The sequence below is a fragment of the Gobius niger genome, assembly GCF_951799975.1.
Source record: "Gobius niger genome assembly, chromosome: 1".
In the NCBI taxonomy this organism is placed as follows: domain Eukaryota; kingdom Metazoa; phylum Chordata; class Actinopteri; order Gobiiformes; family Gobiidae; genus Gobius; species Gobius niger.
In genome coordinates, this window is record NC_136852.1 from 18,477,241 (window position 1) to 18,493,686 (window position 16,446).

Consider the following 16,446-nt stretch of genomic DNA (forward strand, 5'->3'; position numbering starts at 1 on the left):
ACATGCTGAATCTTGCATCACATTGACTATAAATATCCTAAAATATACATAAATACAAGTTGTTGATCAGTTTATATCCAAGAAATGAAATTATTCATTTATTCAACAGGACAATGCACTGTTAAGCCTAAGACTGTAGCTTTTTAGAAGCAGTAATAAGTAACTCACGCCCCTAGAGGCCATAAGCGCCACTGCAGGTGTCGTAGCATGTTACGTTTTATTACTCATGAACTGTCCGTGACAGTAAATACTACGCTGACAGAAAAGACAGAGAGAGAGAGGGATATTGTACATCCAATGACACAATGAAGATAATTTTTTTCACACAAACTTAACGTAATGTAAATACTGTTTAAGTGGCGCTAGCTCGCAGTTAGCTTTGCCTGTTAGCCTGTTAGCTTCTTCTTCATGATTCCATTAGTGTGTATTGGTTCCTCCAACCTGTAGGCAGCAAAGTCGCAATTGTGGTTTTGGAGACACCAGAGGGAGATGAAAGACCCCAAAATCATCCCATTAACACTTGTATTAACCCCAGATGGACGACGGCAAGGATTTATTAAGGTAAACAAGTTACTTAGTACCGCTTGAAGCTATTGTCTATCTATACTCTTTAAGGGGAAACTCTTGATATGGATCATACAACAATAAGTATTTTTTTGCCCGTGATTACTGACTTTCCAAGCAATTATCATTAAAATATAATAATAAACAATAAACAGCTCATCAGATGTTTTATGTACAATTGCCTTTGTGTATATTTAACAACACTATAGACACAGTAAACTTTTAATTCCGCAATTATAATGCGTTTTGTTCTGTATATCGTACGACATGTTTTCTCGGCCCCTTGCACACAGAGCTCGGTGCAGCCTGGGCGGCTCACTCACGTCTGTAGTCTTTGAAGTAGATGGTCTGTCTGTTGGGGTTGAGGAGCTGGATCACCGAGTCGTCATTGTCTCGGACCCTGCAGCTGATGGTGGCCATTTCTCCCTCCACCACAGTCACGTTGTCGGTCACCAGATTCTGACCCTCCACTTGAATAGACACAAAGCACAAAATAAGACACGAGTCCGGCAGCGTGATATTTATGAACAATCAAACACATCGAATATGCAGCTTAAAAGGATGTGTGAATAGACTGTACATTGTTTGCCGCTGAATCTAATCCTTTTATTATAAGAGCCATGTGCAGTGTTTGTCACTATTGATCCCCCCCTAGACTCGGAGTGGGCCTTGTGAGTCAGTGCCAGATGGGCTGTAAGCTCGGCTGCCCACGAAGGTAAGAATAAAGGAAAGGACAAAGCGGAGACAAAGAGAGAGTGTAAGAAAGTGTCGAGCAGTGGATCTGGGCTGAGAGGTGCACGGGAGGTGCAGGGGAGGGGAGAAGCACACGGAGACAAGCCGAGCTGGATGCTGTTTTGGTTAAGCTTTATCAGAGCCCTCCATCTGAGGTTCCATGTGACCACTGTGTACTCAGCGTGTTGGCGCTTCTGGTGTGTGGCTCCAGGAATAAAAGTGCTCTAAGCCCCCTTTGAACACGGCCATTGTGTTGCTACAGACAGACGCTGGACCTTGTCATCGTAACTTACACCTTACAGCAAACCCCAGCACAAAAAGACCAGCTTTGTTTCCCCTCCTTCACAGAGAACAGGTAGGGAATCAGAAGTCACCTTGTGCTATATTTATCTGGCAGGAGTCTAAAACCCGTAAGGAGAATGGAAAATACGTTTTAATACCACAGATTCACACCAGCAGAGGAACAACACTCAGCCACAGCCCCAAGAAAACATCAAAAGCACATTTGCATGCCTGAGTTGTCAGACACCTCTATTGCATTCTGACATTTACAAAGTGGAAGGAAAAAAACACCTGCATTTTCAGATAGGGATAATGGGAATAGACAGCAAACTAGCATGATTCAGAATGAACTCTGTGAACGTGGAAAGCAATAAGAAATTAACCTCCTGTGGAGAAAAGCTCCTCAGACCTGTCTGATGCAATGAACTACCCATTTCATTTCACTCTCCTGCCATGGATCAGGCTCAGGACAAGCTAATAGTACAGCAAGACATTCACCTGCTGCAAAACTTTACGCACTGGAAGATACAGCTCGACTGCATAAAGTGCATATGACAGGTGTACATGTTTTATTCAGATTTTTACTTTGATGGGATATTACCAATTTAACATTACTCGTTGTTTTACAACAGTGGAGTTAAATAAATAGATGATGATGAATAGTAGATATCCCTTATCATGTTAACCTGTTCTTATCTCACATCCTGACCTCATTTCCTATAAGAACGGATAATTATGGTATTTTTTGTTGTTGTATTATGTAAACAATTGATCAAGGTACCACACATATTGCATTTGGACTGTTGTTGAGGTGATGCTTCTGCTGGTGGTTCTGGTTGAAGCCTGTGGGGAGCTTTATCTGTACTTAATATTTTGAATAGACTTATACAAAATATAAAGTATAAGTCTATGCTCACTGCATTTTTACTTAATGCAGTAAGCATTAAGTAAAAATGCTCACTGCTCACTGTGTAGTGATTCCCTGTCTCTGCAATCCCCAGCAATAAATATACTAGGTAATATTATTCCATTTAACTGTACACCTGCTGAAATTAGTTGTCTTTCCAGTTTAATAAAGACTCTGTGAAACAATAATGAATATGCAGCATTAACATGTGTGACACAGAAATGTACATTACTTTTTGGGGGTCATGATGGTGCAGAAAAAAGTGGGCTTTGTTGTGTATGAGCCTTACGCCTGTAGACCAGCGACGCTTGGAAAAACCAGGCCACCCAGGTATATGCCCTTTTGTAGGCACACTCATCGCTCAGTGGATGCTTGAAAGACAAACACAGACTCTGCAGTGGCTTTGACAGTGATGGACTTGCATCATTTAGGCCTCACCTCCGCATGCTTAATGACACCTAAGGGTCAAACTTATTATCTTTTCAGCCTGTGTTTGGCACATGACTAATGAGAGGTGTCCTGAGCCTATACCACATCAGGTGTATAGCCATTTTATGGATGCAAGCAAAATCACTTTATCTACTGTTCAAAATCTTTAATGATAAGGCCTCAGGGCTGCAACATATTGTCAAACTATTGCTATTGCCTTGGGCGGCACGGTAGCGCAACGGTTAGCGCTTGTGCTTCACAGCTAGAAGGTCCTAGGTTCGATTCCCACCTGGACAGGGCCTTTCTGTGTGGAGTTTGCATGTTCTCCCCGTGTCTGTATATCACTAAAAACATGCACAATAGGCCAGAATTAATGAGAGTGTGTTTGAAAGTGTGAATGTGGGACAACGGATGGAAATTAGCCTAAAGCAATATTTCAGGATTTTCGACATAGTCACATTTCCCAATTATCCAGAGTGTTGTTGTTTGATACATATATTTTAAATTCATGCAGTCCTTATATTTAAAGAGTTTGGTGGTGCTAGGCAAGGGCTTGGCTAGCGCATGTCTATGGTAACTAGTAGCCTGCATTAAAAACAGTCTGACCCGAGCACAGTGCACCTGAGGCAAATCACTTATAACGCCTGACTACCCATATATAATCATTTTCCATCTAAAATAACTTGTATTTGAGCAGCATCAGCTGCATCAGCTTCCTGGTTGTAAGCTACGCAGCGGCGGAGTGATCTGCTAGAATATAGTCCCTCAAAATGTGGTAATTCATGTGATGCAAGGTCAGTTATATTTCAAAAATGTTTCTATTGACACATACATTTTTATCGGTAGTCTGGTGTTATAAGTGATTTGCCTCTGGTGCACTGTGCTTGGGTCAGTGCTGGCCTAACATTAGCCTAGCACCACTAAACTCTTCAAATATAAGGACTGAATGAATTAAAAATATATATATCTCCAGAAATCAACAACACTCTGGATAACTAGGAAACAAGGCCCTATGTCAAAAATCCTGAAATATTCCTTCAAGGCTACAATCCTGCGTGGCGTGTTTACATGCATGAGACCCATGTATGTTCATTAACATGCACTGTTGTAACCAAAACAAATCAATTATAGGTAATACAATATTGATATTATTAGACTCACAGGCTTAGTTTTTTTGCAAACTATTATTAAACGAACTCTTATTTAAGTCCGGTTTTGACACAATTGAAACTGACAGTTATTAAATATTGCTTTATTCTTTGTTTTTTTAAATTATTAATAGGCCTTTTATCATCAATTGTTGATGCTTTTCCTTCTTGTAAAACAATGCTGCTCAAAATAATAAAAAGGTAACTCTAAAGTTTCAAATTAGGAGGTAGATGTAATACTTTTATTCTGAATAATTTTCTGATAAAGCCTGAAAATTGCTATAAAGCAAAAGCTTTATAAAACGTTTTGATGTCTCTTTTTAATTTCATTGCAGTAAAGTAAAATATTTGGCAGTCATAACCGCAACATAGAGCAGCCTCAAAGCAAGGTTATTCTGCTCCCAATCTGTTGGACTGTGAGAAAAGGGAATGCAAAAAGATAAATTCTCCATAAGGTTTAGCAGCCCCAAGCAAGGTTGGTAGCCCTCCAATATCCCAGGCCTAGGCTCATCTCCAATTCAAAACACACATAAATAACGTTGCTGTGATTAGCAATCCCATCAAAGTGAAAACAAGCCACTTTGTGCAACATGGAGGGTTTTTGCAATTGGAGTAAACATTTTCAATTGCCTCAGCATCCCGGTCATGATTGGGTGCAAATGAGGAGAGGCAGTCATTAATTCTGGGCGTTGGGTGGGGGGGTGGGGGGTGGAGTAGGGGAGGCTGAAAGGGAGAGGAGCGGGGCGAGCGAGGAGGGCACAGATGACTGGCTGATAAATTCTCGCTCAGTCCAGCAGCTGTCTGGAAGAGTAAAGTGCCCGTATTGGTGCACATGGCTTCCCCCCCCCGTACCTTCATCACAACATATGAATGAAGGAGCTGGGTCCTCAGAAGTCTGGACACTCTCTAAGGGGATGTACAATCTGCTCCTCATCACTCGCAAAACACCGCCAGCCCGCCCGGCCAATTTGGAGCCCCCTCCCCCCCCCACCTCTCCCCTCCCAAAAAAAAAAAGTTAGGAATTTATTGGACATAATTTATGGTACCTTTTCGGGTTAAGGTTGGCCATCTTTGAACTTTTCTCTTACTTATTTTGGCATCAAAGGACATGAAAGGGGCCAGTGAAAGCAGGACAGCCAGTGCCGCTGCATCCCCCCGGAGTTACCCCTGTCTGCAGTTGCCGTGTCCTTTCATGGAAGATCTACAGTCCTATCGTTAACAATAAAAGTTTCCGCGACTGCCTCTCTCTGATGCTGGCTTTTTTTTTTGTGTGCAACACATCTCTATGCCGCTCAGTCATTAAACCCTGATCCTCGTGATGAAATGCTTTTAAAGGATGTTCGAACATAAGAAGGCTCTAGTCCAGGGGTATAATTAGCGCACTGCCATTTCTCTCAGAACCTTGACGCGAGGAAGGTTTCACAAATTTCATACCCACTAATTTGACCATCTTGGCTATTCTTCAAAGCCATGCAATCATCGAAAATCAGTGCATCTGTTAGCGTAATAATGGTGGCCTACATTACAACAAGTAAATAAGACCATTCAACTAGAAGAAAGCTTTCTGTTCTCCACATAAGTACATAAAAAGTCCCGATTTTTTTGGAAGAATGGGGCTAAACAAACACAAAATTAGTTTTCTAATTAGCCTGCCTTTGTAAAGGTTAATAAAGCTTCTCCAGCACTGCACTTTGATGGTCTCTTCTGGTCACTGTGTGCGTTTTAGTGTTTTGTTTGTATTTCATAATTTTGCCACTGCACCTCTTTCACTTGTAATGTCTCATTTTTGACCTGCTATGATCTACATATAAGCTAGGAAAGTGTGTTCTCTTTGTTTGACCCATCCTTCAATGATGCTGGCACAATCTGTCAGGAGCAGGGAGTAACTAAATACATTAGAATACATATTCATTTTCATTCATTATTCAATACTCATTTTATGTAGCTGTATTCTGGTTAAGTTACACTTTCATTTCAAAAGGGAATACATTCCAGTACTCAAGCATTACATTTTAGCTCCATATTGTACATCATTTTTAAGAAATAAGTTATAATGATGACTTGTTTTTCCTCCCAGAATAAAATAAAGATTTAAAGCACCTTATGCCCCAGTTCATACAAACACTGCACATGTGTCACATGATCAGAATCAGAATCAGAATAGTTTTGATTGCCATTGTTTGAGAACAGGCTCAAAAACTAGGAATTTTCTCAGGAAACAATCGTGCAACATAAAACATATAATATAGAATTTAGATTTTTTTTTTTAAAAGCTACAAAAACTATAAAGCTAGAAGGGCATGCATAAAGAATATTAAAATAAATAAATGCAAAATAATAAGTAAAATATGATAAGACGAGAACAACTTCACATAGAACAACAGCGGGGTTGTATTTGCTGTATCTGCTGCTCCATTTGCCAAGAGATTTAAAGAGTTCCAAATTAATGGTAAGTAATAATAATAATAATGCATTGGTTTTATATAGCGCTTTTCTGGACACTCAAAGACGCTTTACGTTGCACTATTCGTTCACTCCATACTCGGTGGTGGTAAGCTATTATTGTAGCCACAGCTGCCCTGGGGTAGACTGACGGAAGCGAGGCAACCACTCTGCGCCATCGGCCCCTCCGACCACCACCAACCACTCACTCACTCACTACATTCGCTGGGCTTCCTGGTGTTACCAAACGGTCTCCCATCCAAGTACCGACCAGGCCCTTCCCGTCTTAGCTTCCAAGGTCTGACGGGATTGGGCATCGCAAAGGCGGTGTGACCACGAAGTGAGTTTACAAGTGCTCCAACAATCATAAGTCTTCCTTTTTGTAATTATGCACCATATTTATACATAACTATAATGACAATCAATGTGAAAGTATTCTAAAAGTATTCAAAGTATTCAGAATACAATACTCTTATTAGAGTATTGTATTGTATACGGAACCTATACAAGTATACGAGCGATCGCTGTTATTGTTTACTTCCGCGATTTTCGCCGGATGTTTTGCGTGAATGGCAGGCAACAGCTGATGCATCCAGGCCTCGAACTCGTTTTTAAAAAAAAAAATCTGTTGCAGCGCAAGGGAAGCAATGCCCTGTTTATGGACATTGTTTTTGCCGATCATAGGATTTTTATCAAATTTTTATCAAATATGAAAATGTAAAATGGGGGGGGACGTTTCTCCAGCTCTTTAACTACAGTTTGCTCAAGTGTATCGCGCTGGCGGTTTAGCTAATTGTGCATGTTTTTGGATGCGGTATAATGGAGCACCTGCAGGACACCTACACAGTTCTATAGCAGTGAAGTAACAACAAATATTGGGGAGACTAAGACTGTAACCATAAGTACCTATGATGGCAAATGCACAGGAGCAGCAGATCACAGCGTCATGTGGCATCATATAAGACATTTCATGGCAAAAGGTTATAACAAATGAGTTTTCTTAACAAGCTTATTGCCATACACATTATATGGTGATATGTTTTGTGCTTTTGTTCCATTGAAGTGGTTGAGCAAATGTATAGATCATTGTGTGCGGCGTATCTGTAGAGCAAACATCTATGATTAATACAGAGGGATTGTGTTTTGTATAGTGATGATTAGTTTCTACAACATGTGATTGTTGTTATTCATTAGTGAGCATTAGTAATTAGCAGGATGACGTGAATGATGAAGTGAAGACAAAGACATACTGCGGGGAGGTGTCACCAGCGTTGACACTGGAGGGACGCACACACACACACACACACGCACACACACACATGACTTTTGAACAGCAGGCAATACCCACAAATAGCTGCTTTATAACCAACAAAAACAACTGCTTGTGTGTATATAGAAAGCCGGCGTCTTCCTACAGCGGAGTTGCAACACACAGGCGGCGTATTTCATGTAAATACGCCCGAGATGAACAGCAGTTGGACGGACAGCAAATCAACAGAAACAGACAGGAACCAGCACTTCCAAATGAACAGCAGGTAGGAGAGGGAAGAGAAATGAAGCGGCATACCTGTCACCATTTCAGCAGCTCCTGTAGCAGCGCCGACACGCACAAGACCAGAGGAGGAGAGAGGAGAAAAAAAAAAAGAAAAAAAAGAGAGAAGAAGACAGCTTGTGAGTAGACAGGATGCAAGCACGCAGCCATATTCCACAGTTAACAAATACATCGCAATAATGTGCACGTTTAAATTAATTACCCGCCATATGCAATTTTCCAGTAATTAAGACAAATACAAAAGACATCATCGAGCGGTAATTCCTTTCATTTTTCCGGCAGGTGTACACAGCTCCAGACATAATGAGGCCTTTTCTCAATTTCCCCCCAGTGCGATATTATTACAGCATAGCACAAAGGTGGGACTATACTGTGTATGAATGTGGTGGTGGTGGTGGTGTTGGTGGTGGACTTTTCTTTCTTTTTTTTTTCTTTTTTGCTTGTCCCTGATTGAGATTCCTGCCCAGGTCCTGTTCTGGTGCAGCCACTGCCTAGAGACTCTCCCCTGGGAGCCGCCACGTATATCCTGGAAGGGAAGAGCGAGCACCCATTCGGAACGGTGCCCACCCGAACTGGCATCTTCTCGCGGGGCATGGGAGACTGGCATGTTCCCAAGTCCCCACAGCGGCGCTCAGGGGCCTGTTACCCTCGGGAGAGCTCCCATCATTCATTGTGCGCTATTCATAAACAACGCGGGCACGCACGTACCCACACACGCACACACACACACATACATTTCCTTCTCATTCAGTGCAGTTTTATGTCTCACAAGCCATTTTTTATTACATTGACATTCAGACACTTTCGGGTTTCTTGGACTATTGTAACTCAGAGCAATGCGGGTCTCGCGGCAGACTATGGAAGTGACTGCTTGTCTGACTTGTCATTGCTGGCGTAATAAGGGTGTAAGGGATGACACATGTCCTTGTATACTCCTTTGTGCATTTTCTATGTGTCAGCAGTTCCCTCAGGACAAAAAGTATAGGTGACAAATCACACCTGAGAGTGAACAAATTTCTCACAGGGTCCGGAGATGTGCAACAATAACGGACTACGCGGTGTCATTACGGGTTTTTGATAATAATTAGCACAATAAGAAGATGCTTTAAGGTTCGATTTCTTATTGATATTCCATTTAACCCCCATTTACCCGAATCTGAAAGCTTCTCAGAAAAAAAGTGTCAAAATAGCAACAAAAATGAGAAGAAAACAAGGATGAGAATGCAACAAAAGAGCGACCAAAAACAAGCGATGAGAAAGTGACAAAAATGTGCAGCCAAAAAAGAGCAACAGAAAAGTGACATAAAAAGGAAAGGAAAAAGCTCTTAGGTCTTAGCTTTCAAATAAGGCGTCGCACTTATGGTTTTGGTAAAGCTTTATGTGATCTTTGTTTCCCCATTGCGATTTCAGAATATGTTTTTCAGGGGGGTTCAGGCCCCAGTGGAGAGCCTATTGTACATGTTTATATAGGTATGAGAAATTGACCTGGAGGAAACCTATGCAGCCACAGCCAACTGTATTGGCAAACCCCGCTTAACGCAGCACTGCATGCTGCCAAATTCAAGAAACTTTTTAAACAACTTTCTATTCTTCGTTCACAAAGGCATAATAGTGCAAAACTAGTGGATTAGGGATTTACATTTCTTTCTAGAAATGGCACAAAGCTCCAACACATTACAGACTGTTTACACTCTATATGTGTTATAACGTGGCGGCGCTTACACTGTATCAAGTCTAGTAAAATATAAAGTTCCCAAAAAACATAGTGTCTGATCTAAAAGTGGATACACAGCTTGAACGCACACATCCCAGTCCAAGAAGCCCTCAGGACAGCCTGTAATGAGGCTTTTGAGCCGCTTTAATTGCCAGGTAATTATCGCGTTGTAGCAACATTATGTAAATAGCTCATTATCATCGTGTATATGTACTATATCTGCCCTCATTTGATGTTACTTGTCAGGAAAAGCCCAGTGCAACCTAGAAAACATCTCCCCTTGATACCGGGGGGCGCAGAGGTGCTTAATCTTGTCAACGGAGACCTATCTAAACACTGCTGATACAGTGTGGTGACATCTTCCCTAACCCCTTGGTGTGATCTACTTCCTGCTGGTGGCCCCTGAACGGCCTATAAATAGTCCAGGGCTGTGTGCTCCCCCGTCCTCCTCCTGTACCTGCTGCGCATTAGGTAGAAGTTATGAGGTGCCAGCGCGCCTGTGATTAGATGTCATGGCTGTCGCTCTGCTTAGACAGCAGTGATGGACAGATTTCTGCGGGGAAACGCTTGTGATGGCATGCGCTTGTGAACGCAGCCCATGCACCGATCTGTCAATCACACGTTCAAGCCCAGCGTCCTCCTAATAATGTCTGTCCTTGTCTGCTCACCTCTTCTCCTTTTCATCCCCCCCCATCCTCTCCAAAACCCCATCCTTTTTGTGCTTCATAGTTTCAGAGAGGGAAAAAGAAGTGAGGGTTTTTCTTTTGGCTGGAGCCTACAATAATTCTAAATTTCCTGCTGGAGACACTCATTGTGAAGATATAAATTTTTGGCAGCGCATTTGTCAAAGATGTGACGACTCGGAGCGCTCTGGTATTCAAGCATCTTTGTTCAGCCCATCGTTTTCCACAATAGAACCATAATAATGTGCTCTTTTTTAGTCACCCAGGCAAATGGAAGATCTCGGGAGAGCGTCTGACTGTCTGTTGGTACTGCAGACTGGCACACACTCTCTCCCTCGCACCATCTCAGCCGCCGTAAAAAGCAGTGGGGTAACACTAATGAGGCAACATTCTTTCAGTACTAGCGTGATGCCTTTGAATTAATGCTCCTCTTTTCAGGTAAAACATTCCCTTGCTTATTTATGCTCATGATCCGCGGCGCGTTGCGTGTCAGCATACTGTGTGATAGCGCGGCACCGGAGGACGCGGCGTGGGGCTGGGTGTGCGGTGCCCCATAGCTTCACATCAGTTATACCTTTGTGGGGAGAGTGTGAGTGTGGCTGAGCCTGAGCGCGGGGCTGTCTGACGGCGTTGGAGCTCACTGAGTTTTCATTTAATTAGACGGATCAGAGGTGGGCTTCAAAACTTTCCCTCCAAGGAAGTCGCATGGACAAATGAGCTCCTGCAGAGAGGACCCAATAAACATGGGCCACTTCTGAGGTTAGCTGTTTCAAAAAAAGAGGGAAAAAAAAGAATCTATCAAAGACTTGGTTTGAGAAGAAACTTGCAGTCTAGCGGTATACATAAACAAACAAAAATGTAGCATATGAGAGATCGTTATTGCAATTGCAGGCTACATCCTTGCATCAGTATTCAGTATGTTGTCTATCTATACTTAAGTTATAATATTTCAGTCTAATATAACACTGCTTTTTTGAGGATTATCAGAAAGGAAACCCTATCAGGAGCAACGGCATTTCTTTCAGGCCGATCATCCAATCAGAAAGCAGTTTCACACTTTGCCAGATCTGTAAAGTTTATTTTCATTGTACATCCCAGCATCTGCCCCCAGTCAAGTCCGAATACAGTGCTAGTAAAGGCCTCCATCAGTTAAAGACTTCAATATGCCACTTAAGGCACTCCGAATTCAGTCTAAATACACCTGGTATGAGCCGAGGGATTCTATATCATTAACATAAAGTTTCAAACCGAACGGGATGAGGTCGAAGGTGTGGGCATACTTTTGAGTCAGGCCTGCTTTTTTATCCCCTTCTCAGATAATGTCTATGTGTGGAGGATGCTACCTTTGTGTGCGTTTTTATTCACAGCAAATTCATTTCCAACAAATCATCGACCCAACAGTTGTAGCTCGTGCCTTTTTTTTTTATTACATACCTGTCCTTTACACAGCATGGTCAATATGTGAGTGCAAATTCTGCAAAGCATTGACAGCTTTTTAATGACGCGGTCAGCCTTGAAACTGGGTACACTGACTGTATAAATGAATACATCAGTCAATAGCCACATTCGCAGTCCCCAAAGACCCAATACTTCACTATTCAAACTAGAAGCAGAGGATCTTTAGATATAAGTATCACGTCATGTCTTTTAGTAATCCAGTGCGTCTTCCCTGTAGCACAACTGGGATATCTGTCTGATACCTGTCCCCAAATACCTGGCAAATGAATATATTAAAGTTGTTATTTATGGAATGACTACGCCGATCAAAGGTGTAGCATAATTACATATTTTTTTATTTTCGCACCGGCTGTCATGAACAAATAATGATATATCGGTCATAACATAGTGCCTGTTCTGTTATTTACACACACGAGACTGACACTGCTCTCACCAAATGTACTACTACATCAAAAAAAAAAAAAAGAGAACTTGTTAAAAACAAGTCACTCACTGATCATCACATTGTGTGAAATAAACCAAATACAAGCAAGATCTTTATCACACTGATGAATGCAGGTAGGACTGAGCTCTATAAATTTGAAAGTGTGAAGAAAAAGTGCATTAGCTAGAAGGGACAAAGATTTCCGTTCCCTGCCAGGCACTCTCCCACTCTTCAATGCTAACGAGAGTGGCTGACGGAGAGAGGACTTAAGTGCAGCAGGAAGGACAACAGGGTGATGTATATCTAAATCAGGCTACACAAATGGACACCAAACTTAAACCTTGGCTAAGTGACACGTTATGGCTCCCTCAAGACTGGCTACATTATGAGCCAGATCTGCCACACGGTGGAACAACAGTGTTGGTCCAGACGAGACCGGCCTGTGGCCTGAGGGGTCGCTCAGAAAAAAGAGGCCGACTAAGGCATGCTGTGCGGCAACAGTTCAAAAGCTGTTGCTTCATCTACTAGATGTAGAGTGTACAACTACTGTACTGTAGTACTATCTAGCAGAATTCAGGCTACACTCTTGTTCAGCGCTCACACGACAAATTACAAACTTTTTTATTCCACTGTGAGTTAAACACTTGTCTCCCAGCAGAAAAAAATGACAATATTCAAAAAGGTCCTTCACTTCCTACTTCATAGAAAATCTTAATTCGAAAATACAATTGCTGTTGTTGACAGAGAACAAAGCTCATTGTTCAAAGCAGAGGGCTCTTATCTCAACTACAGGTGAAACTTGGAAAATTAGAATATCGTTCAAAAGTGCATTCATTTTTGTTTTTCAACGTAAACGGTGAAACTAATATATGATAGACTCATTACATACAAAGTGAGATATTTATTTATATAATAATCTATTCATTACATAATTTTGATTATTATGGCTTAGCTTGTGAAATCCCCAAATAAAAAATCTAAGCTATAATCATCAAAATTAGAACAAATAAAGGCTTGACATAAGTCACTTTGCATGTAATGAGTCTATATCCTTTCACCTGTATACGGACATTTATGAAGGTTCTAGAGTCATCTTCTGTACTCTGTAGTTGAAGTCTAGGACGTTTCGCCTCTCATCCAACATCCATCTTCAACTACAGAGTACAGAAGATGACTCAAGAACCTTCATCGAAGATGTATAACTCTTGTATGACTGAGAGCCTACACATATATAAACCGTTATTTGCACTTTTTAAATGTCACAATATGGCAAACTGTGGCTTTTAACACAAAACTTGCCCAAAGACATTCCTAATACTCAGTAGTATTTGTAGTTTCTTTTTTTTTTTCTCAATCCGAAAGGAGGTCATGCCTAAAACAGATAAAAAGTCCTAGGCCCTCAAACAGCTCTATATGCCCCCTTAACCATATTCCTAACCTTCACCTTGACAACTTTAACAATTAAACTCATATTTTTTTTATTAATATCAGAATTCAAAAGGCATTACAATATACACCAAAACAAAAGAAACCTAATTTGGACGAAATGCAGATATCTAGTCTCGTATGTCCACCATGGTCAACCGCCAACACACAGCTTCTATGTAAAGAAAAGGGGGAAAAGCTTACTGCCTCGTTATTCTCCACTGAGATTTTTTAGAAAGCCTCTTTTCACTGATCTCCTTCTTGACAAAGCCAGCCTATCTGCTTACTCACTATTTTTACATTGTGTGCCTGTTTGTGCGAGCCTGTGAGAGATAATTAGCACATTAGGAGACAGTTATGACAGCCTTGTCATTGGCACAGCCTGCCCACATACCGAGGGTGGTCAGAGGGGCTAAGAGGAGGTTCAGCTGGGTCAACAGACAGCTGCTGCACCACTGCCCACTGTCTGGAGGTGCTTACAGAATATTAAAGAACTTGGTCTTTAGCCAGCCAACGTTTATGAAATACAACACAAAACCTTTTATATTCTGCTGATAGACAAGGGCTATTTTTAAACGCTGAATACAGGCAGAATAAATGATTGTGGCTTAGAGGAAATTGGGGTTATTTTGTAAATCAGTGATTTTTAAAACACTTGAGTTGTTGTTTTCATCTTTTACAGTCTGAAAAATTACCCGCCTCCCTTTAGCGCACAATGATGAATCAGTTTTCATGCCTCCAGCAGAGACATCCCATTATTACAATATGAGACGTATTAAAAACAGGGCCCCGCGCTGATGACCTTGTGGATGGCATACCATTAATTGTATAGATGGATTATTACCGGCGCAACAAAAACACGGCTTCTTTTTCGTGCACAATGTTCGCAAACACCTGTGCTCATACACTCATAATCACATCTATCAGCCCCGAAATGTTAACTGCGGCCGGGGACGCTAAACACCGCCATTTGTTTGCAGTTGTAATGTCTTTTGTGCGGCTCAATCAGGCACCTGTCAGACACACACCTGCGTCCTCGGCAATAAGAGAAAAGGCAGCGGGAAGGCCCTTTTGTTTCTGCCGCAGTTTATAATCAGTGCGTTATTTCCCATCTTCTTTCACTATTTTTCAATTCCCCATTTCCCTTTTCTCAGGCAAATCGCAGCTATCAATCAGGTGCATGTTTGAACGAAGAAGAGGCAACCCAGAAGTGATAGAGAAAGAGAGAGGGGATGAGGACAGCCAGGGAGATAGAGAGAGAGCAAGAAAGAGGGGGAAGGAGGAGGGAAGTTCCTCGATGGAACCATCTCCAGCCCTAGGCCTCATTAGTCAGACTGAAAATGTGAGTGTGTTTGATAGAAATGAATTCTGCTCAAGTGTGTCTGTCAATATGTGGCCATTTAACATTCACTACTCCACCCAAATGATGCACGGCAGACATTACGCTCTCCACTCCACTCCCTAATGGATACTCCATGTACTATTATATTTTGCCCTTTTCCATCCAGTAGGTTTTACACAGAGAGCAGACTCAGACCATGGCAACGATTAATATTTGGTCAGTATGAACACCAGTATACAGCAATTATGAATATGTAATAGTGCTGAAAAAGACACACATTTAAGATAACTTCTGTCTTTTGCTGGACTAAGTCTGTGAGTGTTAAAAACCTGAACTTGATATAGCACTATAAGCAGTACGCCAAGTTTACACAAAGAAAACACAAATAAACAACAAACAGGTGTGATCACAATTATGAGAATGGTGATGGGAAACGTGAGAGTAAAGTGATGACTGAAGACGCTGCCAAGTGACAACATCAGGGAAAACATGTGGCCGACTATGTAGGCGCTGAGAAAACTGAGAAAACCTGGTCAAGAGGGTCACAAAAAGAGGAAAAGTCAATCACTTTAATTGTGAAATGACAGAATAATGTGGGAATTGATTTTTTAAATTCTCAATAAGGCTGCAATTAAAACATATCATCAACCTTTTGACATTTTTTCTCTAGTCTGTAAACATAGCTATCAACACTGTTCCATCTTGTATTGTTGGCTTTGTCCTCAGCAAATTAAAAAGCTTGCTACAACCAAAACATCTTCTCAGTCATCTCTAAGAGGGCTCAGAGGTGTTTGTTTTTTTCCCCATTTACCCAAAAACCATGGGTGTTGACTAAGGCAATATGCTGGGAGCCTAATGATATATTTTGAAATCAAGATGCAGTTCCCTGTGCACATTTTAAGCATGTCCAAGGAGAACATGAAATATGAAGTGCTAAACTAATCCAAGAATCCAAGAAGCACTTACGTTTCAGAACATGTTTGCAGAGGTCTACAAATAAGATCCCATAGACAAAGTAGACATTGTTGTTAACTAATTGCAACCGTTCAAACTTGTTGTGCAGTCCTCCCACATATTGTTGAAACTGTTGCACCCCCCTGACGCCGGCGGCTTCGCCCTTACAACACACGTCGAGAGATCTCCCAAATAAATGTGCTTGACCGATGTCGTAGTCAATACAATTCAAACCATAAAATCTGCACCCGCCAAACCTGTATTGATCTCGCGTGACAAGAGGAGCTCGTGCTGCATCGATAACTTTGAAGGGAGTCAAGTTAGCGTCTCTGATAGTTGGCTCCTCTCGACAAACAAGTCATTACAGCAGAAAAAGCTCCCCAAGTTCTC

General features: G+C 41.6%; 1 protein-coding gene across 3 annotated transcripts in view; it reads right to left on the bottom strand.

Moving 5' to 3' along the window:
* Nucleotides 1-16,446, bottom strand: part of cadm1b (cell adhesion molecule 1b) — a 130,502-nt gene that overhangs the window by 37,098 nt on the left and 76,958 nt on the right. For all 3 annotated transcript variants that reach the window (XM_079557193.1, XM_079557195.1, XM_079557194.1), the window contains exons 2-3: nucleotides 8,072-8,092; nucleotides 888-1,034 (exon numbers count right to left, since the gene is read on the bottom strand). In XM_079557193.1, the coding sequence (XP_079413319.1) occupies nucleotides 888-1,034; nucleotides 8,072-8,092 (168 nt within the window). The remainder of the gene's footprint in view (nucleotides 1-887; nucleotides 1,035-8,071; nucleotides 8,093-16,446) is intronic.